This window comes from Podarcis filfolensis, assembly GCF_964270895.1.
Source record: "Podarcis filfolensis genome assembly, chromosome: 8".
NCBI classification, from domain to species: domain Eukaryota; kingdom Metazoa; phylum Chordata; class Lepidosauria; order Squamata; family Lacertidae; genus Podarcis; species Podarcis filfolensis.
The window spans coordinates 30,619,841-30,639,657 of record NC_139611.1 but is presented as its reverse complement, the minus strand read 5'-3'; the positions used below and the strand labels follow the sequence as shown (position 1 = coordinate 30,639,657).

The 19,817-nt window shown below is 40.4% G+C and overlaps 1 protein-coding gene across 5 annotated transcripts in view; it reads left to right on the top strand.

Moving 5' to 3' along the window:
• The window catches only part of ZNF536 (zinc finger protein 536), a 446,360-nt gene that overhangs the window by 257,831 nt on the left and 168,712 nt on the right, over positions 1-19,817 (top strand). For all 5 annotated transcript variants that reach the window (XM_083625984.1, XM_083625982.1, XM_083625983.1 and 2 more), the window contains one exon: positions 16,893-17,045. In XM_083625984.1, the coding sequence (XP_083482110.1) occupies positions 16,893-17,045 (153 nt within the window). The remainder of the gene's footprint in view (positions 1-16,892; positions 17,046-19,817) is intronic.

Here is a 19,817-nt window from a genome sequence, read left to right as displayed (position 1 = left end):
ATAAATAAAACCACCCAGTGTGTTTCTTGAAAGCTTAGTATACCCTTACGTTTGCTACTGGAACAACAACATCATACATGTGTGATGGCCCCAACCCCTTGGAATTCCCACCTCTTGACAGACATTAGACAGGCACCGTCTCTGTTGCCTTTTCAGCAGTTTCTGAAGACCTTCCTCTTCCACCAGGACTTCAAAAGAGAAACCTTTCCCAATCTGCACCAGAATTGTTATTATTATTCAATTTCCTGTTGTTTGCTGCCCTGGACTCCTTTGGGAGGAAGGGAAGTACACCAGTCAATCAATCCCACAATAAGCAGAAGGGGATAATATATCAAGTATGATATGACACAGATTAGTGAAAAATGTTTTACAAATTGTACCACTTTAGGGTCATTTAGGACACCCCAATACATAACAGGGCTGGTTAAAATTTGAATCCAGAGTTTACGAGTCAATGAAGGAATAATTTAACTATGGATACTATTAAACTCAAATGATAAGTCTTAATTCCAGTTACCTTCAGTGGAAGGGATGTTAAGTATCTTCCCAACTTTCCCATTAAAGTCAATGAGACTTTGTGGATGGCAATATGCCCCTGAATGCCAATTTCTGGGAATCACAAGTTGGGAGCGTTCTTCTGAGCTTGGATCAAACTTCTGAGATATCTACAGGCATCCAGTTGTCCACTGTGAGAGCAGCATGCTGGACTAGATGAGCCATTGGCCTGATTAAGCAGGATATCCTTGTGTTCTTAGGTACTTAACATCCCAAACTTTAGCTGGAAAGTGTCCTATATTAAGTGAAAGATCTGTTCTTTGCTGCACCAGTTCTATAGGCTACCAGACATTGGTACCAGACGTCAGCAGCTGTTAGATAATACCAGAGGCCTGTAGGATCAAAACTGGAGCTAGAAAGCACATCCTAGGTTTGGCACTGCACTTTGAGCTACTTTACACTTGAATCAATGCCAAGTTTCCCTCCGTATCACATTTTTCCAATCCTAATTTTGATTCTCCACATTTCCACATCAGTTTAGATTTTTTTTTTAAAAAAAGAAAACTTTATGAAAATTCATCAGGATTTTAGTGCATTTTTTCCCCTAAAATACACATTTCTTTAAAAATGAATTTTGCCTTATATACACATTTTTTGCAGAGCTATTTCCAGAAATGTAATGCATTTTTTCTATATTATTTTTTACTAATACATGCACCATTATGCACATTTTACCCTAGTACATGTGTTTTTGTACACTTTACTTGGCTGGAGAATTATCTTGTGAAATTCAGAGAGTGCAAATTTCTTGTATTATTCCAGAAAGTGTGAACTAGGTAGGTTCACCAGTAAATTGAATTTCTTTCTTGCTCATCCGCTTGTTTCCCTTGGTAGTCAGAGTTGGCTTTTGCCTTCAGATTGCCAGTTCTGTCAAGGGTGGATGTAGAATAAGGTTCCATGGAAAGAGAAACACATGCCCTCTGCTATACACCCAGGTGCCTGACTGAGCCAGCAAGATGGATGAAGTACCCAGTCCTTCGTACCTGTGTGTATCTGTCAATAAATATATACTGGTGTGTGTGCGCCTGAGTGTGTGTGCATGTGCGCAGGTTGAGATAAAAGCTACTGTTTTAGTGGCTGGATACACTAGAAGTATATGCAATTAGGCTGACTGACAAACATCAGCATACATTATTAGATTTAAAATTCACTCCTATAATTGCTGCAGGAAATTGACTGTATCTGCAAAGCAGTCCTTGTGATACTTTGAAAATAGCATGTTTTATGTTTTCATTTGTTGCTCATAAAATGGTGTAGATCTACTTGGGGTGAGGGGGATATAAATCCCAATGCTATCGAGGCCACTTATTTCCTCATCTTCATACCTATGTGCCCAAATTAGCAAAAAAATAATAAAAAAATAAAATACTCCAGTGTGAATCTAATTCATTTGTTCCTGCCAACAGAGACGGCTGAATTCTTGCAGAATTCAAATTTCTAGTCAAATTATGTTGTTTAGCCTCTCATGAATGATCTTCCTCCAGCTCTTGTTAAGTCTATTTAATTCCAGTGAAAATGCTCCAAGAGGGTGGAATCAAGTCAAGCATCAAAGCTGCCACCCATATTAGAACTAGGCCAAAATGTAGCTAAAAAGTTAGGTTTTCTTATAATTTTCTCTTTTTTCCAAGCTCCCTTTGAGATGCAGAATAACTTCTGAGAATATTCAGCAGCATCCTCCCCAATTTTACTATTTGTGAATATGGTCAAATTGTGGGTGCAATTATGGATCCATCAAATACATTTTAATATTGTTGTAAGAAACATAGATTCCAGCCCTCCTGTTTTAGCCCATTGTTTCTTCCACCCTTTTTTGTAAACTAACAGTATAGCCAAGGAGAAATTTCCTCAGAAGACAATTTTCTGGGAATTTTCTTCCTCGCCCCCAAGTATTGGAGAATTTCTCCTAAATTCACCTACTGCAAACAGAGTGGAAAATTTGTGGCAGCTATTTTGACTCAGCCATATCATATCTTGATGAAGATGTGTTATTCCTATCAATACTATTCATATTGTATCATCTTGTATGCACTTACAAATTCGCTGTAGCTTCTTAAACTGGGAGGTGTCTCAGGCATTATTTTAAGTAATTGTTCTTCTGCAAGTCTGACCATCCTGTATGTTACATTGCTCAGTTGGTGGCGAAAAGGCTAAATCCAAATGGTAATTAACCAGAAATGAGACTTTGGGTCTGGGGGATAGTTGGATGAACTGTTTCCTTCACATAGCTACAATTCCCAGAGTTCCCTGGAAAGAGGGATTGATTGCTAAGCCACTCTGCGAACTATAGCTCTGTGAGGAGAATAGGGGTCTCCTAACAACTTTCATCTCCCTCAACAAGCTACAGTAACCAGGATTCTTTAGGGGAAGGCATGACTGTTTAAAGTGACATGACACCGCTTTAAATGTATAGTACAGATAGGGCCCAAGGTTAGAACCAGCTATTTGTTCGCAGAATCCTTGTATGTTGTTATGATACTTGATGTGAATGGCATATTTCTCTCCCTTGTGAATCTCCCTTTTGTTTTGTTTTTTTGGGATTAATCAGCAGCAGACATGCATCCCGGTAGTAGGACATCAAGGACTTAATTAAAGAGGGACTTCTGTAAGGCAACTCTTCCAAATTTGGTATCTGATCTAGCCTTGGCATCAAGAGAACAATGCTGGGTGAAAAATAAGAAGTAGTATTTATGAAGCTCCACGGTAGCCACTCTGCAAATGACAGTGATGTGAATATGTCACAGATAAGCTGCAGAAGCTGCTATAACCCTAGTGGTATGGGCTTTAAAGCCATCTGGTACCCAAACACCTGCTTTCAAATAACACTTCAGAGTACAAAAGATGATCCGTTTGGACAGCTTCTGCACTGAGAGAGATCCCCCCACTGGAATTTTCTCCAAATGAAATAAACAATCTGGATGAAGTACGGGAAGGACTAGCCTTATCTAGGCAATAATCAAGCTGCTTCTTCACATTCAACCTGTTGATCAAAACCATCCCAAGTGAATCTGAAATTTGGAGAAGGGAGCCTGGCAAGAAACCAAGCTGACTCTCATGGAAATTAGAAAGTTTCTTTCCAGAAGAACTTTGGTTGCAGCAGACAAAATTGTAACCCTTTATTTTATTTTTTCTTCCCGAATAAATGAGCATAGGGGGTTAATTAGGAGGCTTGAAGTTCACTTGCCACTTGTCAGGAAGCTGCATGAGTTTATTGACAACCAGACTTAAATTCCAAAGCACTGTTGCAGCAGCAGCCAAATCCTCTGTTTGGTGATTATAAATGGACATCCTCAGAAAGGTGATAGCTATTCAGTCACACTTTCCAAGAAAGCTAAATTGAGTCAGAATTAATTACGGTCATATGCCTTTTTATCTGACTCAATATCTTGAATAATAACTTTGACTTCTATAAAACTTCCGTTTAAAAAACTGCATCCATTCTCCCTATTGATTGGTAACAAAGGGCGCCATTCAACTATGTTTTACTGAGAGTACACCCATTAAAATTAATAAACATTACTTAGTTAGAGGCATTCATTCCAATGCATCTACTTTCAGTAAAATGTAGTTGAACATCATCCAAAGTTCCATAAAGAAAGTTAAGAAATTCACCAGGGATCCCAAGATCCCTATATTTGAATTATCTACAAGGCTTTTACGTTAGAAAACATAGCTGTCTTACTAGAACAAGATTCCTGCATTTCTAACCTGCTCTTTATTTTGGGATATTCTGGAAATGCATAATAATGAAGTGATGGATATCATCATCCTTATATAACAAGTTTTTGTGCCTAGAATCATTCTCTGATAGGAAAGCAACCAAACATGGTGCTTTCATCAGAATTCTTTTGTGTCGTCAGAATTTGCTTGTGTCAACCCCTGACATCTTTTTAAGATGCTACTGTCAATCTGTAGAAACTGATTTTTAAATATTACAGCCCCCATTTGAAGGCTGCTGAAAAGTGCTTCTGCATGGTAGTGCAGGAGACAAAATATTTGAAAGCCACTTCTCTGAATGCGTAAGTCAGGGTTTCAAAGTTTTAATCAGCTCTGAGTGCCATGGATCTTGTGGTCTATATGGAAATTTGGAATGTAGGGTGAGGACACGTTCTAGGAACATGAGGCAGGGTAGCAATAGAGGAGACATTTGATTATGTCCCCATTTAAAGGCAGACCCTGCCTAATTTGTACTTTCAGAAACAATACAGGAACCGGAACACAGCCATCATTTAACAGTTGTGCTTCTCTGAATTTTGCAATGCAGGTCTCCACCCAAGTAATCTGTACGAAAATGCATAGACCAAAGTGTGCATTTCCAAGTGAAAATAACATATACAAATGGATTATATTGGAGGGAAACTGCTTTGCAAAAATGTGTGTGCGAGGCAAAATTGCATATCATCATCAGTGTAGGAAGAGGAATTCATACGTAAGTTCTGATGAATTTTCATGAGAACTTTAAAAAAACAACCTCAAACTGATGTGCAAATGTGGAGAACCGAATTTAATATTGGAATGATGAGAAATCAAAGACAGATTCACCATCTCTAGGCAGGTAAGGGTGGCCCAGGGGTCTTTTGTGTCAGGTGCAGGGTCTCTATACCCTTCCTCCTTTTTCTCAGATTAATTTTATACAGACTTTGCTTTCAGAGCAGTTGGTACATTGCAAAACAAAGTGCCAGTGAGTCCCAGAAAGAGAGAGAAGTCATATTAATATTAGTTCTTGGACAAAGGTAGGTGTGTGTGTGTGTCTGTGTGCAACAGCAGTAGTTGTTGCAACAGATTGCAGATGTGACACAGGGCACAATTCAGAAAACTCTATTGGCACCTCATAGTTCAGAGAAAGTCCTGAAAGCAAGAGCCAGAATTTGTTAGCCTGTTTCCCTCTGGAGTCAGCCCAATTTTTAAATCTCAAATTACCGTATTTTTCTGTCTATAAGACGTTCCCATGTATAAGACCACCCCATTTTGGGGGACTCAATTTTAAGAAAATGAGGGGAGATGGCCCAAAGTTGTTGAGCTTCTCCCTCAACGCAGCTGCGGGCAGGAAACACTCCCTAGAACGTTTCCTGCGCACAGTCGCATGGGGGAAATTGCACTCCCACCAATCGGCTGGCTGGCGGGCGCGCCGCTCCCCCCCATGCCGCTATCCATGTATTGGGCAACCTTGTCAATACACGAAAAAATACAGTATTATATGCAAATTTTATGCAAATTTGTGCCATGAGTCTATGACTCAAGTTGTTTAAGTTCTCAGAAATGGCTCAGGCACTGCACTTTCTCCCACTTTGTCTCAAGACCAGTACTCTGGTTTCCTTGAAAAATATCGGGGGGGGGGGAATCAATTAGACCTTACTTGAGGCTCATTCCCACCATGTAGAGTTAAGCCTATCAATGAGTGGTTAGAGGGTAGGGCAAGTTTGTTTTCTTTTTCTTTTTCTTTCTTTCCTTCCATCTATGTCTTCTTAAGCAAAGTATTGTTGATTGAAATTATTTATACAAAATGGTTGCCTTGTGTTAATTAATAAGACTTCATGCTTTTTGTACAGTGCATATATTTCTTTCTTTAAATACAACTAAACCACTAACAAAAACTAGTACAATGTAATTGCTGATCATGTATCTCTTTGTTCTAGACACTTTTATAAAAGAGTATGTATTATGTATGATGTGACCTTCAAATGTCATGGATGTGTTGTGCAATAAACTGTCAATATTTGTGGTTATAAGGTACTAGATGACTTTTACAATAATTGGAACAGCTATATTAAAAGCTCCGATCACTCAGCTGGTTAAAGAGAAAGACACAGGCCAGTGTTCATGAGGGACTTTCCTTCTGCCAAACTGTTAAATGGATAGTATTGTAAGGTGTTTAAGGAGGCTTTTGTTTGTTTGCTTTAAAAAGAATACAGCAATTTCAGCAGGGCTAGGAACAATAATTTTCGTTTCAGCAGGCACAATTTTCAGAACATGGTTTGTTCCTTAAGGGACCATGGTTGCGCCAACACCATGCATTTACACACATTTCAAGACACCCCCCCCCCAAAAAAAATTAATCCTGGGAACTGCAGCTTCTTCTAGGTGCTGGGAATTGTAGCTCTTTACCACTTAAAGTGCTCAGTTCCCAGTGTTCTTTAGGAGCTGAAATGTGCTTTAAATGTATGGTGTATACACAGCAAAGCTTTGTTCTTCTTTTTTGAATAAAAAAGTTACAAATGATTTTTTGCACTTTGCCGCACACCTTAAAGCAAAATGAATTGGAGAATGGGAGAGGAGGGGTGGCATCTGGTTTCTGAATTATAATAATGTTTGGATTTTCACATACTTAAAAGAAATTGGGAGGGGCATGGGTTATCATTTGCCTTTACATCCTCCCTACCCTCTATCCTGCACAAACCCTTCCATGATGAACAGGAGCACAACTTCAAGTGAAGCCAGCTTACATTTTTCGTTTGGTGATACTTTCAGATCACTATGCAGCAGAATCCAGTGTTTACAGTTCAGTCAAAGGGGCAAAGGCCATCACCTGCAAGTTACGTTAAGGGTCAATTGTGTATTCCAGACTTTGGGGAGACTAAATTTTGAAAAGTCATCTGAAACTGCTTGGCAACTTGACCATGAAACAAGCCAACAGATTACAATTTATAATACATGTTGTCCACTTTTACTCACTTAACCTCAATTCTGTCAGTTGCACAGTGGCTCATAGGATCCGACTAGAAGATCCATGCCCAAAATGTTGCTGTAGAAGCAGCAAGTAGCTGTTGGTACTGTTTAAGCTACCTTACTACCAGATCAAATTGATGCATCAGGTCTTTTTAGCCACCCCACTCCTGGAGTTTGTTCAACACAAAAGAATATCGCTTGCAAATCTCATACAATCGATATTATTCTGGGCAATTCAGGTTACTTTCCAATTCTCAGTCTTTTGACTAAGATAGGCATAGGCAAACTCAGTCCTCCAGATGATTTGAGACTACAACTCCCATCATCCCTAGCTAACAGGACCAGTGGCCAGGGATTATGGGAGTTGTAGTCCCAAAACATTTGGAGGGCTGAGTTTGCCTATGCCTGGACTAAGACATAGTACAGCACCTGAAATTTGCAAAGAAGTGCTTCAGATCTAGCAAATTACCCAAGAGAATCATGAAAAAGACTTTTAAGGCCTTTTCAGCTGCTTTCCTCCACACATTTGTGTAGGTGGGTGGATGATTTTAGTGTGCTGTTCCCAATAGTTGTGTGTATATTGTTTCCACACTATTCCAGATCATGTGGAAGCCTGTGGGTGTACACAGAAGTTCCCAACAACAAAGGGCATGGCATCGGGGCAGAGCCTTGAGATGTGGTCCCACTTCCCCATGCACACACTAGTTTGTGGATGAGACCTTTTGAATAGGACTCTGCTGAGTTACAGTTCGGTTGCCTTAAGCTGCTTTCATTAAACAAAAATGTATTGGTGTCTGTGTGTGGATAGGAGACTTTTTCATAGTGAGTTCTACCTGGTAGATAAGGTTGGCGTCAGCTTGGAAATATATTTGCAAGGCCTGTTCCATTAGAGTAGGACCTTTATGCATAAAGGCCAGCAGTGCAGTGAATTAAGAGGCATGGAGTATGAAAAACCCTGCCTCGTTGAGTATTTGCTATACCAGTAAATACATAACTGCATCCTTCATTCAGCAAGTCTTGCTTTCCCAGTTACTGATAAATTGTTTAGAATGTTTTCAACTTGCTTTTCCTCATGCATGAGAAAACTCTTAGCTCACTTGCAGCCTGAGAGTATTGACTATGATTATTTGAGGCTTCTATGTTGCTGCTGCTGCCCTGGGCTTCCATGAGTGGTTTTTCTATATGGAAAGTCCCATGCTTCCCCTTCCTTAAATCTGATGTGTTTTCAAAGCTAGTATATCTGACATACTCACTCAGAATGCACTCCTCTGAAAAGCAATGCAGTCTGGATCTTTTGTTTGCCTGTGCCATTCAAGTGACTAACAGGAAAATCTGAAGTCTATATTTTTCACTTACCAAAAGAGCATTTTCGTATAATCTTCATTTCTAATTACACAAACAGGACAGAGCTATTTTCTCCTCATTGGCAGGGCTCTGTTCCAAATCGACTCTAAAATAGCTCTTTGTTTCAACAAATTCTTTGCCGATCCATATTAATGCTTAACAGTGTAGCATGACCATACATGGTCACTTTAAAAAAGCACCCTAAATCCTTTGATAAAATAACAAAGGCAGCAAGTTGTTAAAAGGCCCAAAATGCTTGTGTCTTTTTCAGAATATTTAATATAAGGTCGCTTGTTAAGTACCAAAAGCATTAGTTATGAGCAAGTAACTCTGACTTGAAAAAATGGAGGCGATGAAACATTTTTAGATTTCAAACAGCAGCTAAAAGTACATTTTTTTGCTGTTCAATACATCCAACCAGTGTTATATGATTTTTCAAGGTTGTGTATTATCATTATAACTAAGGCTGTGTACATGTTCTCATTTACTCTTGCTCCAGTGCACTCCCAACACTGGTGTTTGAAGCCATGTACACATGAGGTTAGCCACAATCCATAGATAGACTAGTTTCTTGAGAAATACTGCTGTATGATGTGTTTCCCCTAAAACCAGCTTCCATACAATCTGAAAATGTAAACTGTCAATAAGCTGAGGTGTGCACGTTTGAGACATCCATTGTGCATGCCCAGATGACAGCTTCATTGAGTAGGGGTTTTGGGGGGTTGTAGGCCCAGGCAATGCACATCAGGTGAAGATATGTCTGCTCTTTCTCTGGTGTTTACAGCAACATAAAAAACACTACTTAAAATACATAGGGGGTGGGCAGAATGACCTCACTGCATTATAAACTGCTAATTTGTACGTAGTCTAATTTGTACTTTCCACACTGGTCCTGAAAGACCTACATTGGCTCCCAGTACGTTTCCGAGCACAATTCAAAGTGTTGGTGCTGACCTTTAAAACCTTAAACACCCTCGGCTCAGTATATCTAAAGGAGCGTCTCCACCCCCATTGTTCAGCCCAGACACTGAGGTCCTGCGCCGAGGGCCTTCTGGTGGTTCCCTCTTTGCAAAACGTGAGGTTACAGGGAACCAGGCATTCTCGGTAGTACTCTTCTCGGTAGTAGCACCCACCCTGTGGAACGCCCTCCCTTTAGATGTCAAAGAAATAAACAACTATCTGACATCTAGAAGACATCTGAAGGCAGCCCTGTTTAGGGAAGTTTTTAATGACTGATGTTTTAATGTATTTTAATCTTCCCCAGAGTGGCTGGGGAAACCCGGCCAGATGGGAGGGTATAAATAAATTATTATTATTATTATTATTATTATTATTATTATTATTACTATTATTATTTAATTGATAGTGTGCAATATCCAGTTGTGGCAGCCTATTTGTACAACAGCCATTCTGCCAACAGGAGTCCCATTCTTAGTGTAGCAGGATTCCTGAATCCAACAAGTATCTTGTGTTTGCAAAAGATGTTGCACAACCCCAGCACAACTGCTGACCGTTCATGCATTCCTGCTTATGCAGCAATGTCAGGATTCAAGCATCTTGCACTAAATTGTGTTGGATCTCACCCAGTGTCTATCCCTTAGAACTTATATCTTTCATAATTTTGTGAATAATGTTTATGTACCACTAAATATAATAGTGAAAATAACAAAATTATGGCTTCTTAGATTTTTCAAGATCTGACATTTCATAATAACTTTATCTCTTTCGCATGTTACTAAAAGTGGCTAATGAGGAAGAACCTTCACTTCTTACGAATCCATTATTTGGCGTGAAACACTTTTGCTTTATGCCCACAAGGTTTGTGTGTGGCTCATCCTTTACAAGTCAAAAGAAGGAAAAGGGTGAATGAGTCACTCATACTTCCTCTTTCATCACTACCTGCAACTTGCAGAAGAGCCTAATCAATATTTCTAAAGTTGAAAAGGCTATATAATTTTTCATTTCTACCCGGAAAAGACTTTTCATTTCATTATTTTCATTTTCATTTCATTTCATTATAATTTTGATCTCAAAAACATAGTAGAAGGAAATGAACTTGGATATTCCACACTCAATGCCAACTTCTATCAATTATACCTTGAGGGTCCTCAAAATCTCAAATCCCACAGGTCTTTGACCCACAAACATGGTTTTTCTACTGTGTATGTTTGTGCATGAACATTCCTAAGCTGTTGCAATCATACTCCCATAGAGCTTAATGTACTCCTGCTATCCTACAGCCTGCTCCTTATAATGCCCACTGTACAAATATTACTTGGCTCCTTATATTGCCCCAGCTGCCTGTAATCCAGATCTGTCACCGAGTCTTGTGATGAGGGAACAACCAAAATATCTTGAGCTGTGGGAAATGCCGAAGAAGCATAATGAGAGTCTTCTACCTCAATGCAGGGACATCCCCACACAATACCACATTAGGGGCCCAATTTTGTATAATTATGAATTCAGTTCAAGTATAGTACAGTCTAATCTTGGGACATCTGCTCAATTCTATTTGCTTCCTGTGTTATGACTATAGTTGCAAGACCACTGAAGAGTTTCATTTGTTTGCTTTTGTGTGCTTGATTTACATTTTGACTATGCGGCTCTTCCCCTTTATTCCTTACCTTGTTTGAGGGCAGGGAGTGTTTAACAAACTAATCAATACAGTCTTTTCTGTAGTGCCCATTACATCAGGCCTGCCCAACTGGTGATCAACCATGCCAAATACGGCTCACCAGTTCTGTGTGGTGAATTGACTTGCAAAAAATAATAATGGGGGGGGGTATTATCAAGACAGGGACGTGGGTGGCGCTGTGGGTAAAACCTCAGTGCCTAGGACTTGCCGATCGCATGGTCGGCGGTTCGAATCCCCGTGGCGGGGTGCGCTCCCATTGTTCGGTCCCAGCGCCTGCCAACCTAGCAGTTCGAAAGCACCCCCGGGTGCAAGTAGATAAATAGGGACCGCTTACCAGCGGGAAGGTAAACGGCGTTCCGTGTGCTGTGCTGGCTCGCCAGATGCAGCTTGTCACGCTGGCCACGTGACCCGGAAGTGTCTGCGGACAGCGCTGGCTCCTGGCCTATAGAGTGAGATGAGCGTACAACCCTAGAGTCTGGCAAGACTGGCCCGTACAGGCAGGGGTACCTTTACCTTTACCTGTTATCAAGACAGTTGTCTCTATTCAGTTTCGTTGCTTGCAGATCATGCCGGTCTACGCTATATGACAAAACTAGGAAATAATGATTTAACATTTCAAAGAGTTGAGGTTTAGAAGATCAAACGAACATTTCAAATATCCCTGTCCTGCACTGATGCTGCAGTAAGTTCTTTCAATGCATTCAAGGAAGCTCCTGGAAGCAGTGGTGGAGCTTCATGCTCTGGCACCAGGGGGTGGAGAGCAGGCGGGGCTGGGCTGGCGTGCACCCCAGGGGCTTGGCGCTCCACCCATAGGGGCGCATGGTGCCCAGCGCGGGCGGGAGGCAGCCACGATGGTGTGCTGCCAGGGGCGGTGCGCTCCCCCTGCACGCCTCTTCCTCCGCCAGTGCCTGGAAGGAATGGAAAGGCCTTGAGACACCTCAGTTGCTAATCTAATACTAGTTGCTTTGTATGTTTCTGTTTGTATTATTGCCTGTTCATATTTTAAACATATTTTACAGAGGCTTTAAACACCCCTGTGCTGATACATGGATATTTTCTTGGAATAGCTCGCACTGTGTTAGTAAGGGTATTTAAAATTGCTGCCTGAATTACTTAAATAAGAGTGCAATCCTATACCTGCTTATTCAGAAATATGTCCTGCTTTGTTCAATGGGGGCTTACTTCCTTGTAGCTGTGTTTAGAATTACAACACAAATCATCATCATCAACATCAACATTTTTATCATCTGATTTGTATGCCACCTTTCTGTACTTAGAACCATGCTCAAAGCAGCTTACAACATGAAATGATTTACAGAATTACAAAAATAGTCATAAACAATAAATGAAGCACATCATAAATAAATTGAATATTGGGAGTGAAAGTACTGAGTTCTGTGGAAAGAGAATGATGAAAAGTTTCAAACCTGTAGTATTCATTGACCATGTAGAGCTATTCATTCAGGTAGCTGCAACTTCCAGCAGTTTAGAGAAGGGGGTGTATTTATGTGAAAGAGAGTCAGAGAGACAGGCCAAAAGAAAGCCCTCAACACAGCTTTAAAACCTCATGAATGTGCTCTCTGTGGGAAAAAAAAGTCCTTATAGGTATGGCCCCACTGGAGGAGCTATCTACTGTATGTCTACTTAAATCTAAAGGACAACTCTTCAGACCACCCACATGTTGCGCGGCCTTGTTGTTTTCAGTTTGCTTTTTTGGAGGGATTAGTTTTAAACTCCACAGCCTTCTAGCTTCACCAAAAGAAGAAGAGGGGGGGGGATCAGTTTTGTGTAAAGTGAAAATTAGTCTCTTAAATCTGCAAAGCGAGCTGTTTATCTTACAAATTTATTCTTTTTTTTATTGGGCCACACATACCCTAGATAGAAAGATAAAAGAGAAATGTCTAACAAGCTGTCATTAAGAATGACATCTAGCAAAACATAACTAGTACTTTTATTCTGTAAATTCATCATGAGTGGCTTGTTAGCTTTAGCTATCTGTTGATATGGGGCGTCCGCCTTTTTTGCACTCTGTTTATCACAGTCAATATATATATATATATATATATATATATATATATATATATAAAATTGCCTTCACACAGGCATAGTTTTGCACCACATATATGCTTCCTATATCCCAGTTTTGCATCTTAGCGTAATTTTCTCTCTTGAATTCCATATGCAATACTGTGTAAATACTGTGACAATTAGAAGTCCTTGAGGAATTGAGAAATATAAAATAGCCTCTCTCCATGTCTGCTTGAAAGACCACATAGATTCTGCATTATGTTACTCTTAAATCCTGTGAATAATTAAAAATGTCTGTTGCTAGCTTTCTAACATATACTTTGTGTTATAACTGGCTAGCATTTCAAGCAGAACACTCAGAGAATCTTAATCAGCCATATATTTATTTTATTAACTTGTTCACTTTTATCTTAAAAAACAAACCTAAACTTATTCTTGTTCAGCAAAAGTTCATGACTATCTGTGATTCCTTCAGTAGGTGTTTTAAGCACATGACATAACTGGAAAGGCATTTGTTTTCATTTAAATTTGTTATTTAAGAAACCTATCCATTAAGTCCACATAAGTATCCCTTTGCTGTATTTCTTGTAACTATTTCTCTCTCTCTCTGGTTCAAGGCAGAGGTTCGACTTCCCACCCCCACCCCCTTCATGCCTTGACTCATTCCTGTCGTTTGGTGTCACTCTAAATACATCTCCAGTTAGGGATTCAGTTCACATTTAATGGGGAGCCCACCTAATTCGCACTTTCTGATCCAATATGTGAAATGCAATACAGCTGTCCTTCGAAATGTGCACTTCTCTGAATTTTGCAATGCAGTTCTCCAGCAAAGTGATTTGTGCAAAAATGCATGGACTAGGGTCAAGTATGCATATTAATGCACAAATTAGTGCAAACAGCACACACAAATGCTTTATTTGAGGGGAAGTTGCTTTGCAGATATGTGTATATATTAGGAGAGATTCGCACTAAAATGCTGATGAATTTTCAAGGATTTCAAAAAGAATGCGAATAATTATAGCAACCATTCTTCTCCTGGTGCTGTACTGAGGACCCAGAAAGGCAGAGCTGGGAGAGACTAACTCCTCCAAGCTCTCTTGACCCAGGTCTCAGGGATGCAAAGCAAGTTGGCCTCCTCACTTATGATTAAATCATAGATAATCTATTTTGAGGGACGCGGGTGGCGCTGTGGGTAAAACCTCAGTGCCTAGGACTTGCTGATCGTAAGGTTGGCGGTTCGAATCCCCGCGGCGGGGTGAGCTCCCATCATTCAGTCCCAGCTCCTGCCCACCTAGCAGTTCGAAAGCACCCCTAAGTGCAAGTAGATAAATAGGTACCGCTTTCTAGTGGGAAGGTAAACGGCTTTTCCGTGTGCTGCGCTGGTGCTGGCTCACCAGAGCAGCTTCGTCACGCTGGCCACGTGACCCGGAAGTGTCTTCGGACGGCACAGGCTCCTGGCCTCTTGAGCAAGATGAGCGCGCAACCCTAGAGTCGGTCACGACTGGCCCGTACGGGCAGGGGTACCTTTACCTTTACCTTTAATCTATTTTGACTCAACCTGAAATTCAGGAACAGACCTGTGGACAAACTGGTTAAGCCTACAAGGAACCTTTCAGAAAACAAAACCCAGAAGAGTGAAAAGGCACATAATGTCTAACTGTTCTATTCTTCAACCCACCTCAAAAAAAACCTCCCTCATCCCACCTCTTCCTGGGTAATAGGGTCACCCCACTCTCTTCTAGGCTATTTGATGAATTTCCTATTGCTAACATTGCCAATGAAAAATGATGCAATAGAAAGCCTTCACAGTCCTAGTGGAAAACAAACACAAAAGAAAACTTTGCATATCCACAACTAAAATATAAAAAAACCCACCTGCAGCCAAAGCATGCTGCTCTCACCCCCTTCTCTTCTTCAGGGACTGTCACATATTCCTCTTGATTACTTCTGAACACACAGGTGAGAAAATCACCACCAGCACACCAGCACTTTCAGAAGAAAAGACACTTCTTAGCGTTCTCCTTTCCCATTTTCAGAATGAGATGAATTAATTCAGACACAGCTGAAAATTCAGTGGAAAGAACTAGAGGGAAAGTGCCCCCAACCCTATGTGGGCTATCTATCTCTGGAGGCCTAGGGAAAATCCATTCGGAATCTTCCCATTGGCACAGTGAGGTTTTTATTCAGGCTTAAGTGTCCAGGTAAATTACCATGGACATTCTCTGGGATTATGAAGACAACTCGCGTCATAGAAGGTGAGCTGGATCATTGATCCAACCAGCTCCGTACTGTCTACTGTATGGATGAGTAACCTGTGGTTGTCCTGACATTGTTGGATGCCAACTCCCCTTAGCTCAGCCAATGGTCAGGAATGATGGGAGTTGTAGTCCAGCAACATCTGGGGGACCAAAGGCTAGCCACCACTGGCCTACACTGACTAGCAGCCAGCTTCCAAGTTTTGAGGCCAGAATCTTTACCAACCACCATGGAGATCATGGTGGTTCAGCCAAGGACTTTTGCATGCAAGTGGCTTGGCCACTAAGCTGTATTCAATAGTCTGCGGTATTACCTGCTTTTGGTTTCCTTTTCATGCTCCTTTCAGCCTCAGCCAGTCTCAGGCCCTGATCATTTAATTTTCTGAAGTCTTATGTTCATGTTGGACCAGGACTTGGGAGACCTGGGTTCAAACCCCTACTCGGCCATAAAGCTCATTGAATGGCCTTGGGCCAGTCACTGCCTCTCAGCCTAACCTACTTCACAGGGTTGTTTGGGGGATTAAATGAGATGGGTGGAGCCATGTACACCACCTGTAGCTCCTTGGAGAAAAAGGTGGCATACAAATGCAATATATAAATAAATAAAATATTGGGAAATCAACTGCTTTGGACTGGACAAAATTCTCACATTTGCAACCCAGGAATCATCTGCCCCCACCTGTGTGATATAATAGTGACAGCATTCTCATAGAGAGCTATAACTTGCTATGGTTTGTGGGCAGCCGCAAGTGTAATTTCAAACAATTAGAACAAACATTGGGTGCAATTATTTCTTGAGTACCTTTAAGTCTCCTTGATTTTACCGTGAGAGATTTACGTTTGTGCTTACTCTCTCTCCTTTTTCTAAAAAAACCAACACAATCCTTTTTAATGAATTACGAATGTAGAATTCCTCCATCTCCTTGACATTCTATCTATTATCATTAGTAGTAGTAATAATTATAATAGTCTTCTCAGCACTGAAAACTTTCAACAGGGACTTCTATTTTGTTCTGTATATCTTTGCATATTGATTAACAATGAACCAAATTCAATGCAGCAAAAAAAAAATATCTTTAAAAAACAAAACTTTTTTTAGGATGAGAAAGTACTTAATAGGAATGAAGCAAAAGAAGAAATCAAACCAGCTGCTGACACAGCTGTTTCTTTTCTTGTCTAATTCAGTTCAGTATAAAGGTACCATATGCTGCTTAAAACAACGATGGGGAAGATGAAATAATTTAAGAGAATAACAAGAAAATACATGAATTGTCAGCATTCTGTCAGATTTAAAGAATGAAACAGACAGGTGTAGTATTGACATGTTTAGCTTTGTGTTGTGTTAGCAGTTTGAGTGAGAACAACTCCTTGACATGTGCTGAAATGATGTGAGAACACTCTCTATATTTCAGATATCGGCGACGAAGCTGGGAGATCTGCCGGAGTCCAGCAACCAGCTTTGCTGAGAGACAGGAGCCTTGGGTCTGCTATGAAAGACTGCCCTTACTGTGGGAAAACTTTCAGGACATCGCACCACTTAAAAGTTCACTTGAGGATACATACAGGTGAGATCTCCCTGTAGCATAGCGAATGTTTTCTAGGGGAGAAACTAATGCACATATGGTGTTGTATTGATGTGTGGTTGCTATGAAACTGAACTGTGAACCGAGAAATCCCCAGTTCAGTTCTCACCTGCCATGTATTAAGCACAAGCAAGAACCCAGAATGTCACCAACACCCCTGGCATTCTGGGAGTGACAGTATGGATCTACCTTTGAATTGTTAGGATTGTCAATACAAAGGTGTGAAGCACTCTGCATTTCTTAAAGAGTGCTGAGCCAAATCTTCAGGAGTTTAGATTTTCACCCTGAGCTTCCCGTGCTCAGAAAAGGATAGTCTTGTGTTGAACAGTTAAGAATATCAAATGTGTTTCTTTGTTCATTTCCTGGGCCCTAATCAGAGCACAGACTTGTGCAAAGGTGCCCAAAGGCTGTTTTTTACAAAATAGTTTTTGCTCCAGGAAACTCTGTAGCCGCGAGCTATCCCACAGGGCACAGCTCAGGGAAGCTCCTAGCGAATTAGCTCAGAGACTGTGCAGTTCCCTGGAGACTCCAAGCCAGCTTTTCACACACTTCCTTCTAGTGTCAAAGACTTGGATGGGAAATGGGTAAATTTTTGTAACATATTACTGCAACATTAACGAAAGCAAAAATGAAATTAAAAAGGTAGTTTTGTCTCAGCTCTAGAAATGCTATACAAAGTGTTTACCATGAATAAAAGAGTGCCTGGTTTGGACTTTCTGAATAAACACACAAACCATATTTATTTTATTTATAAAACTTCTATACTGCTCTTCTGTTTGGAAAATATACAGAGCAGTGTGCAATAATAGCAAAAATGTTTACATTTGAGAACACACACATGCAAGGCATTAAATGTGTAAGGCAAAAATACTCAAGGCAAGAAAAATCACCAAGGAATAGCTCCAAGGCATTCAAAACTGATGGTTGCCTATTCCCAAAGAAAAGTAGTCTGCTGCACTTGGCCATGTTTTCCACAATTTTCAGAGTTCCTTGTCTGGGTATGATGTGCAGTCGCCCACAACCATATTAGGGCACCTGTTTTCTAGGTAAAAAAGAAGTGCTTTTAATATGATGATTTCAGGGCTGACTCAGCCCTAACTTTATGGGTGTCAGAATTACAGCAGCATATCCCAGTTCCATAGCACTCTGGTGTTATTAGTTAATAAGCACCCAACACAAGGAAACACTTAACAAACTGCCAAGAAGATTATTATTTATTACATTTGTCAGTGACTTTATACAAGGAGAAATTCTCAAAGCCGTTTCTTAAGTTACAATGCAACAAATAAAAGCAATTTAAAACCAGAAAAAATATAGTATGTAACAAAATGAACCATAAAAAATACACAGAACTCTCCTCTAGTAACCTATTGATAAGGACAAGTCCTACCTACTCCACTAGAAGACAATCACAACCGTAGGAGGCAACTTAATTACCAAAGACCTGATTAAGCAAATCAGCCTTAGCTTGGTGCTGAAAGACTTATAAGCATGGTGCCAGGCATGGAAAGACCATTCCACAGACTGGATGGTGGGGGAACCATTGAAAATGTGTAGCCACCCTCCACATCTCAATTTGGATACATGAAGAAGTACCTCTGATGAGGACTGCAGGGTCCAGGCTGGTCCAGATGGGCAAAAATCTGTCCTTGAGGTATTGCAGTTCTGAGCATTATAGGGTTTTAAAGGTCAAAATAAGCACTTTGAATTATCCCTAAAAACTTGTCCCTGGAAACTTTCTCTCCTTCTCATGTCTCAGGATGCTGAGGAAAAGCTATTGGTAGAAACTGAGACAGGATTTCTTTTTTCCAGTGGTTCATTGCACTGACACAGTTACTTCCTACAGCACTGTCACATCAGCACAAAAAGTGGTGGGGTCTGCATAGGAAGTAAGCATGGCTAACCACATGGGGGTTTTCATGTAGGAAACCATGACTGGAGCAGCTCCCATGCTGTGAGTATCATAACAATTAAATAAAGCCTCCATGTTGATACTTTGGAAAAACCTTGCATAGCAAGAAAGTCAGCAATCATTTATTTAAATTCTCCAAGTACTGCCCACCTCTGTAGCTTCTCTAACAATGTAACAAATTTGTAGACAGCTTGGCTTTGGAAGTATGGCGGTGAGCTGAAACATATAATGGAAAATAAATCCCAAAGCATTTATTGGAGGTACACTAGTATAGTTGAAAAATACATGTGTGAAATGAATGAAAGACGTGTGTTTAGGTGCATGAGTTATTTGACATGATATAGATGTCTGAGGTCAGAACATGAAATTGATTGGCAGTTGATGCAGAGCAGCCAGTGATGCTGAAGGCTTGCAAGCTGTTAAACAATAAATCTTAATCAGAAAGGACAGAATAAATGTTTAATCCAAGATTCATGGATGGAAATTACTTCCACAAAAGGGGCAATGACCGCTTATTTAGCCTTTGACAGTGATTAGGCAAATTCATGGTGGATGGGTCTATGAACTATTAGCTGTTAAGCTAACTAGAACATCTAGGTGTCCTGCTTGCAAACTTCTAGGGTTATCTTGTTGGGCAGTGTGTGAAAGAGGATGTTGGACTTTGGCCAGATATGGAACTTTGGCCTGATCCAGCAGGAATCTTATGAACTTTTTTATGGACATATATTTGTCTTTCTCATTCCTCCCTAAAGAAACTCCTGCTTTTGATGTGTGTATGTATGGAAATCCATGGAAGGTGAAAGTTGCAGAGCCATAAACCTGGTGTGATATCTGAGCAAGAT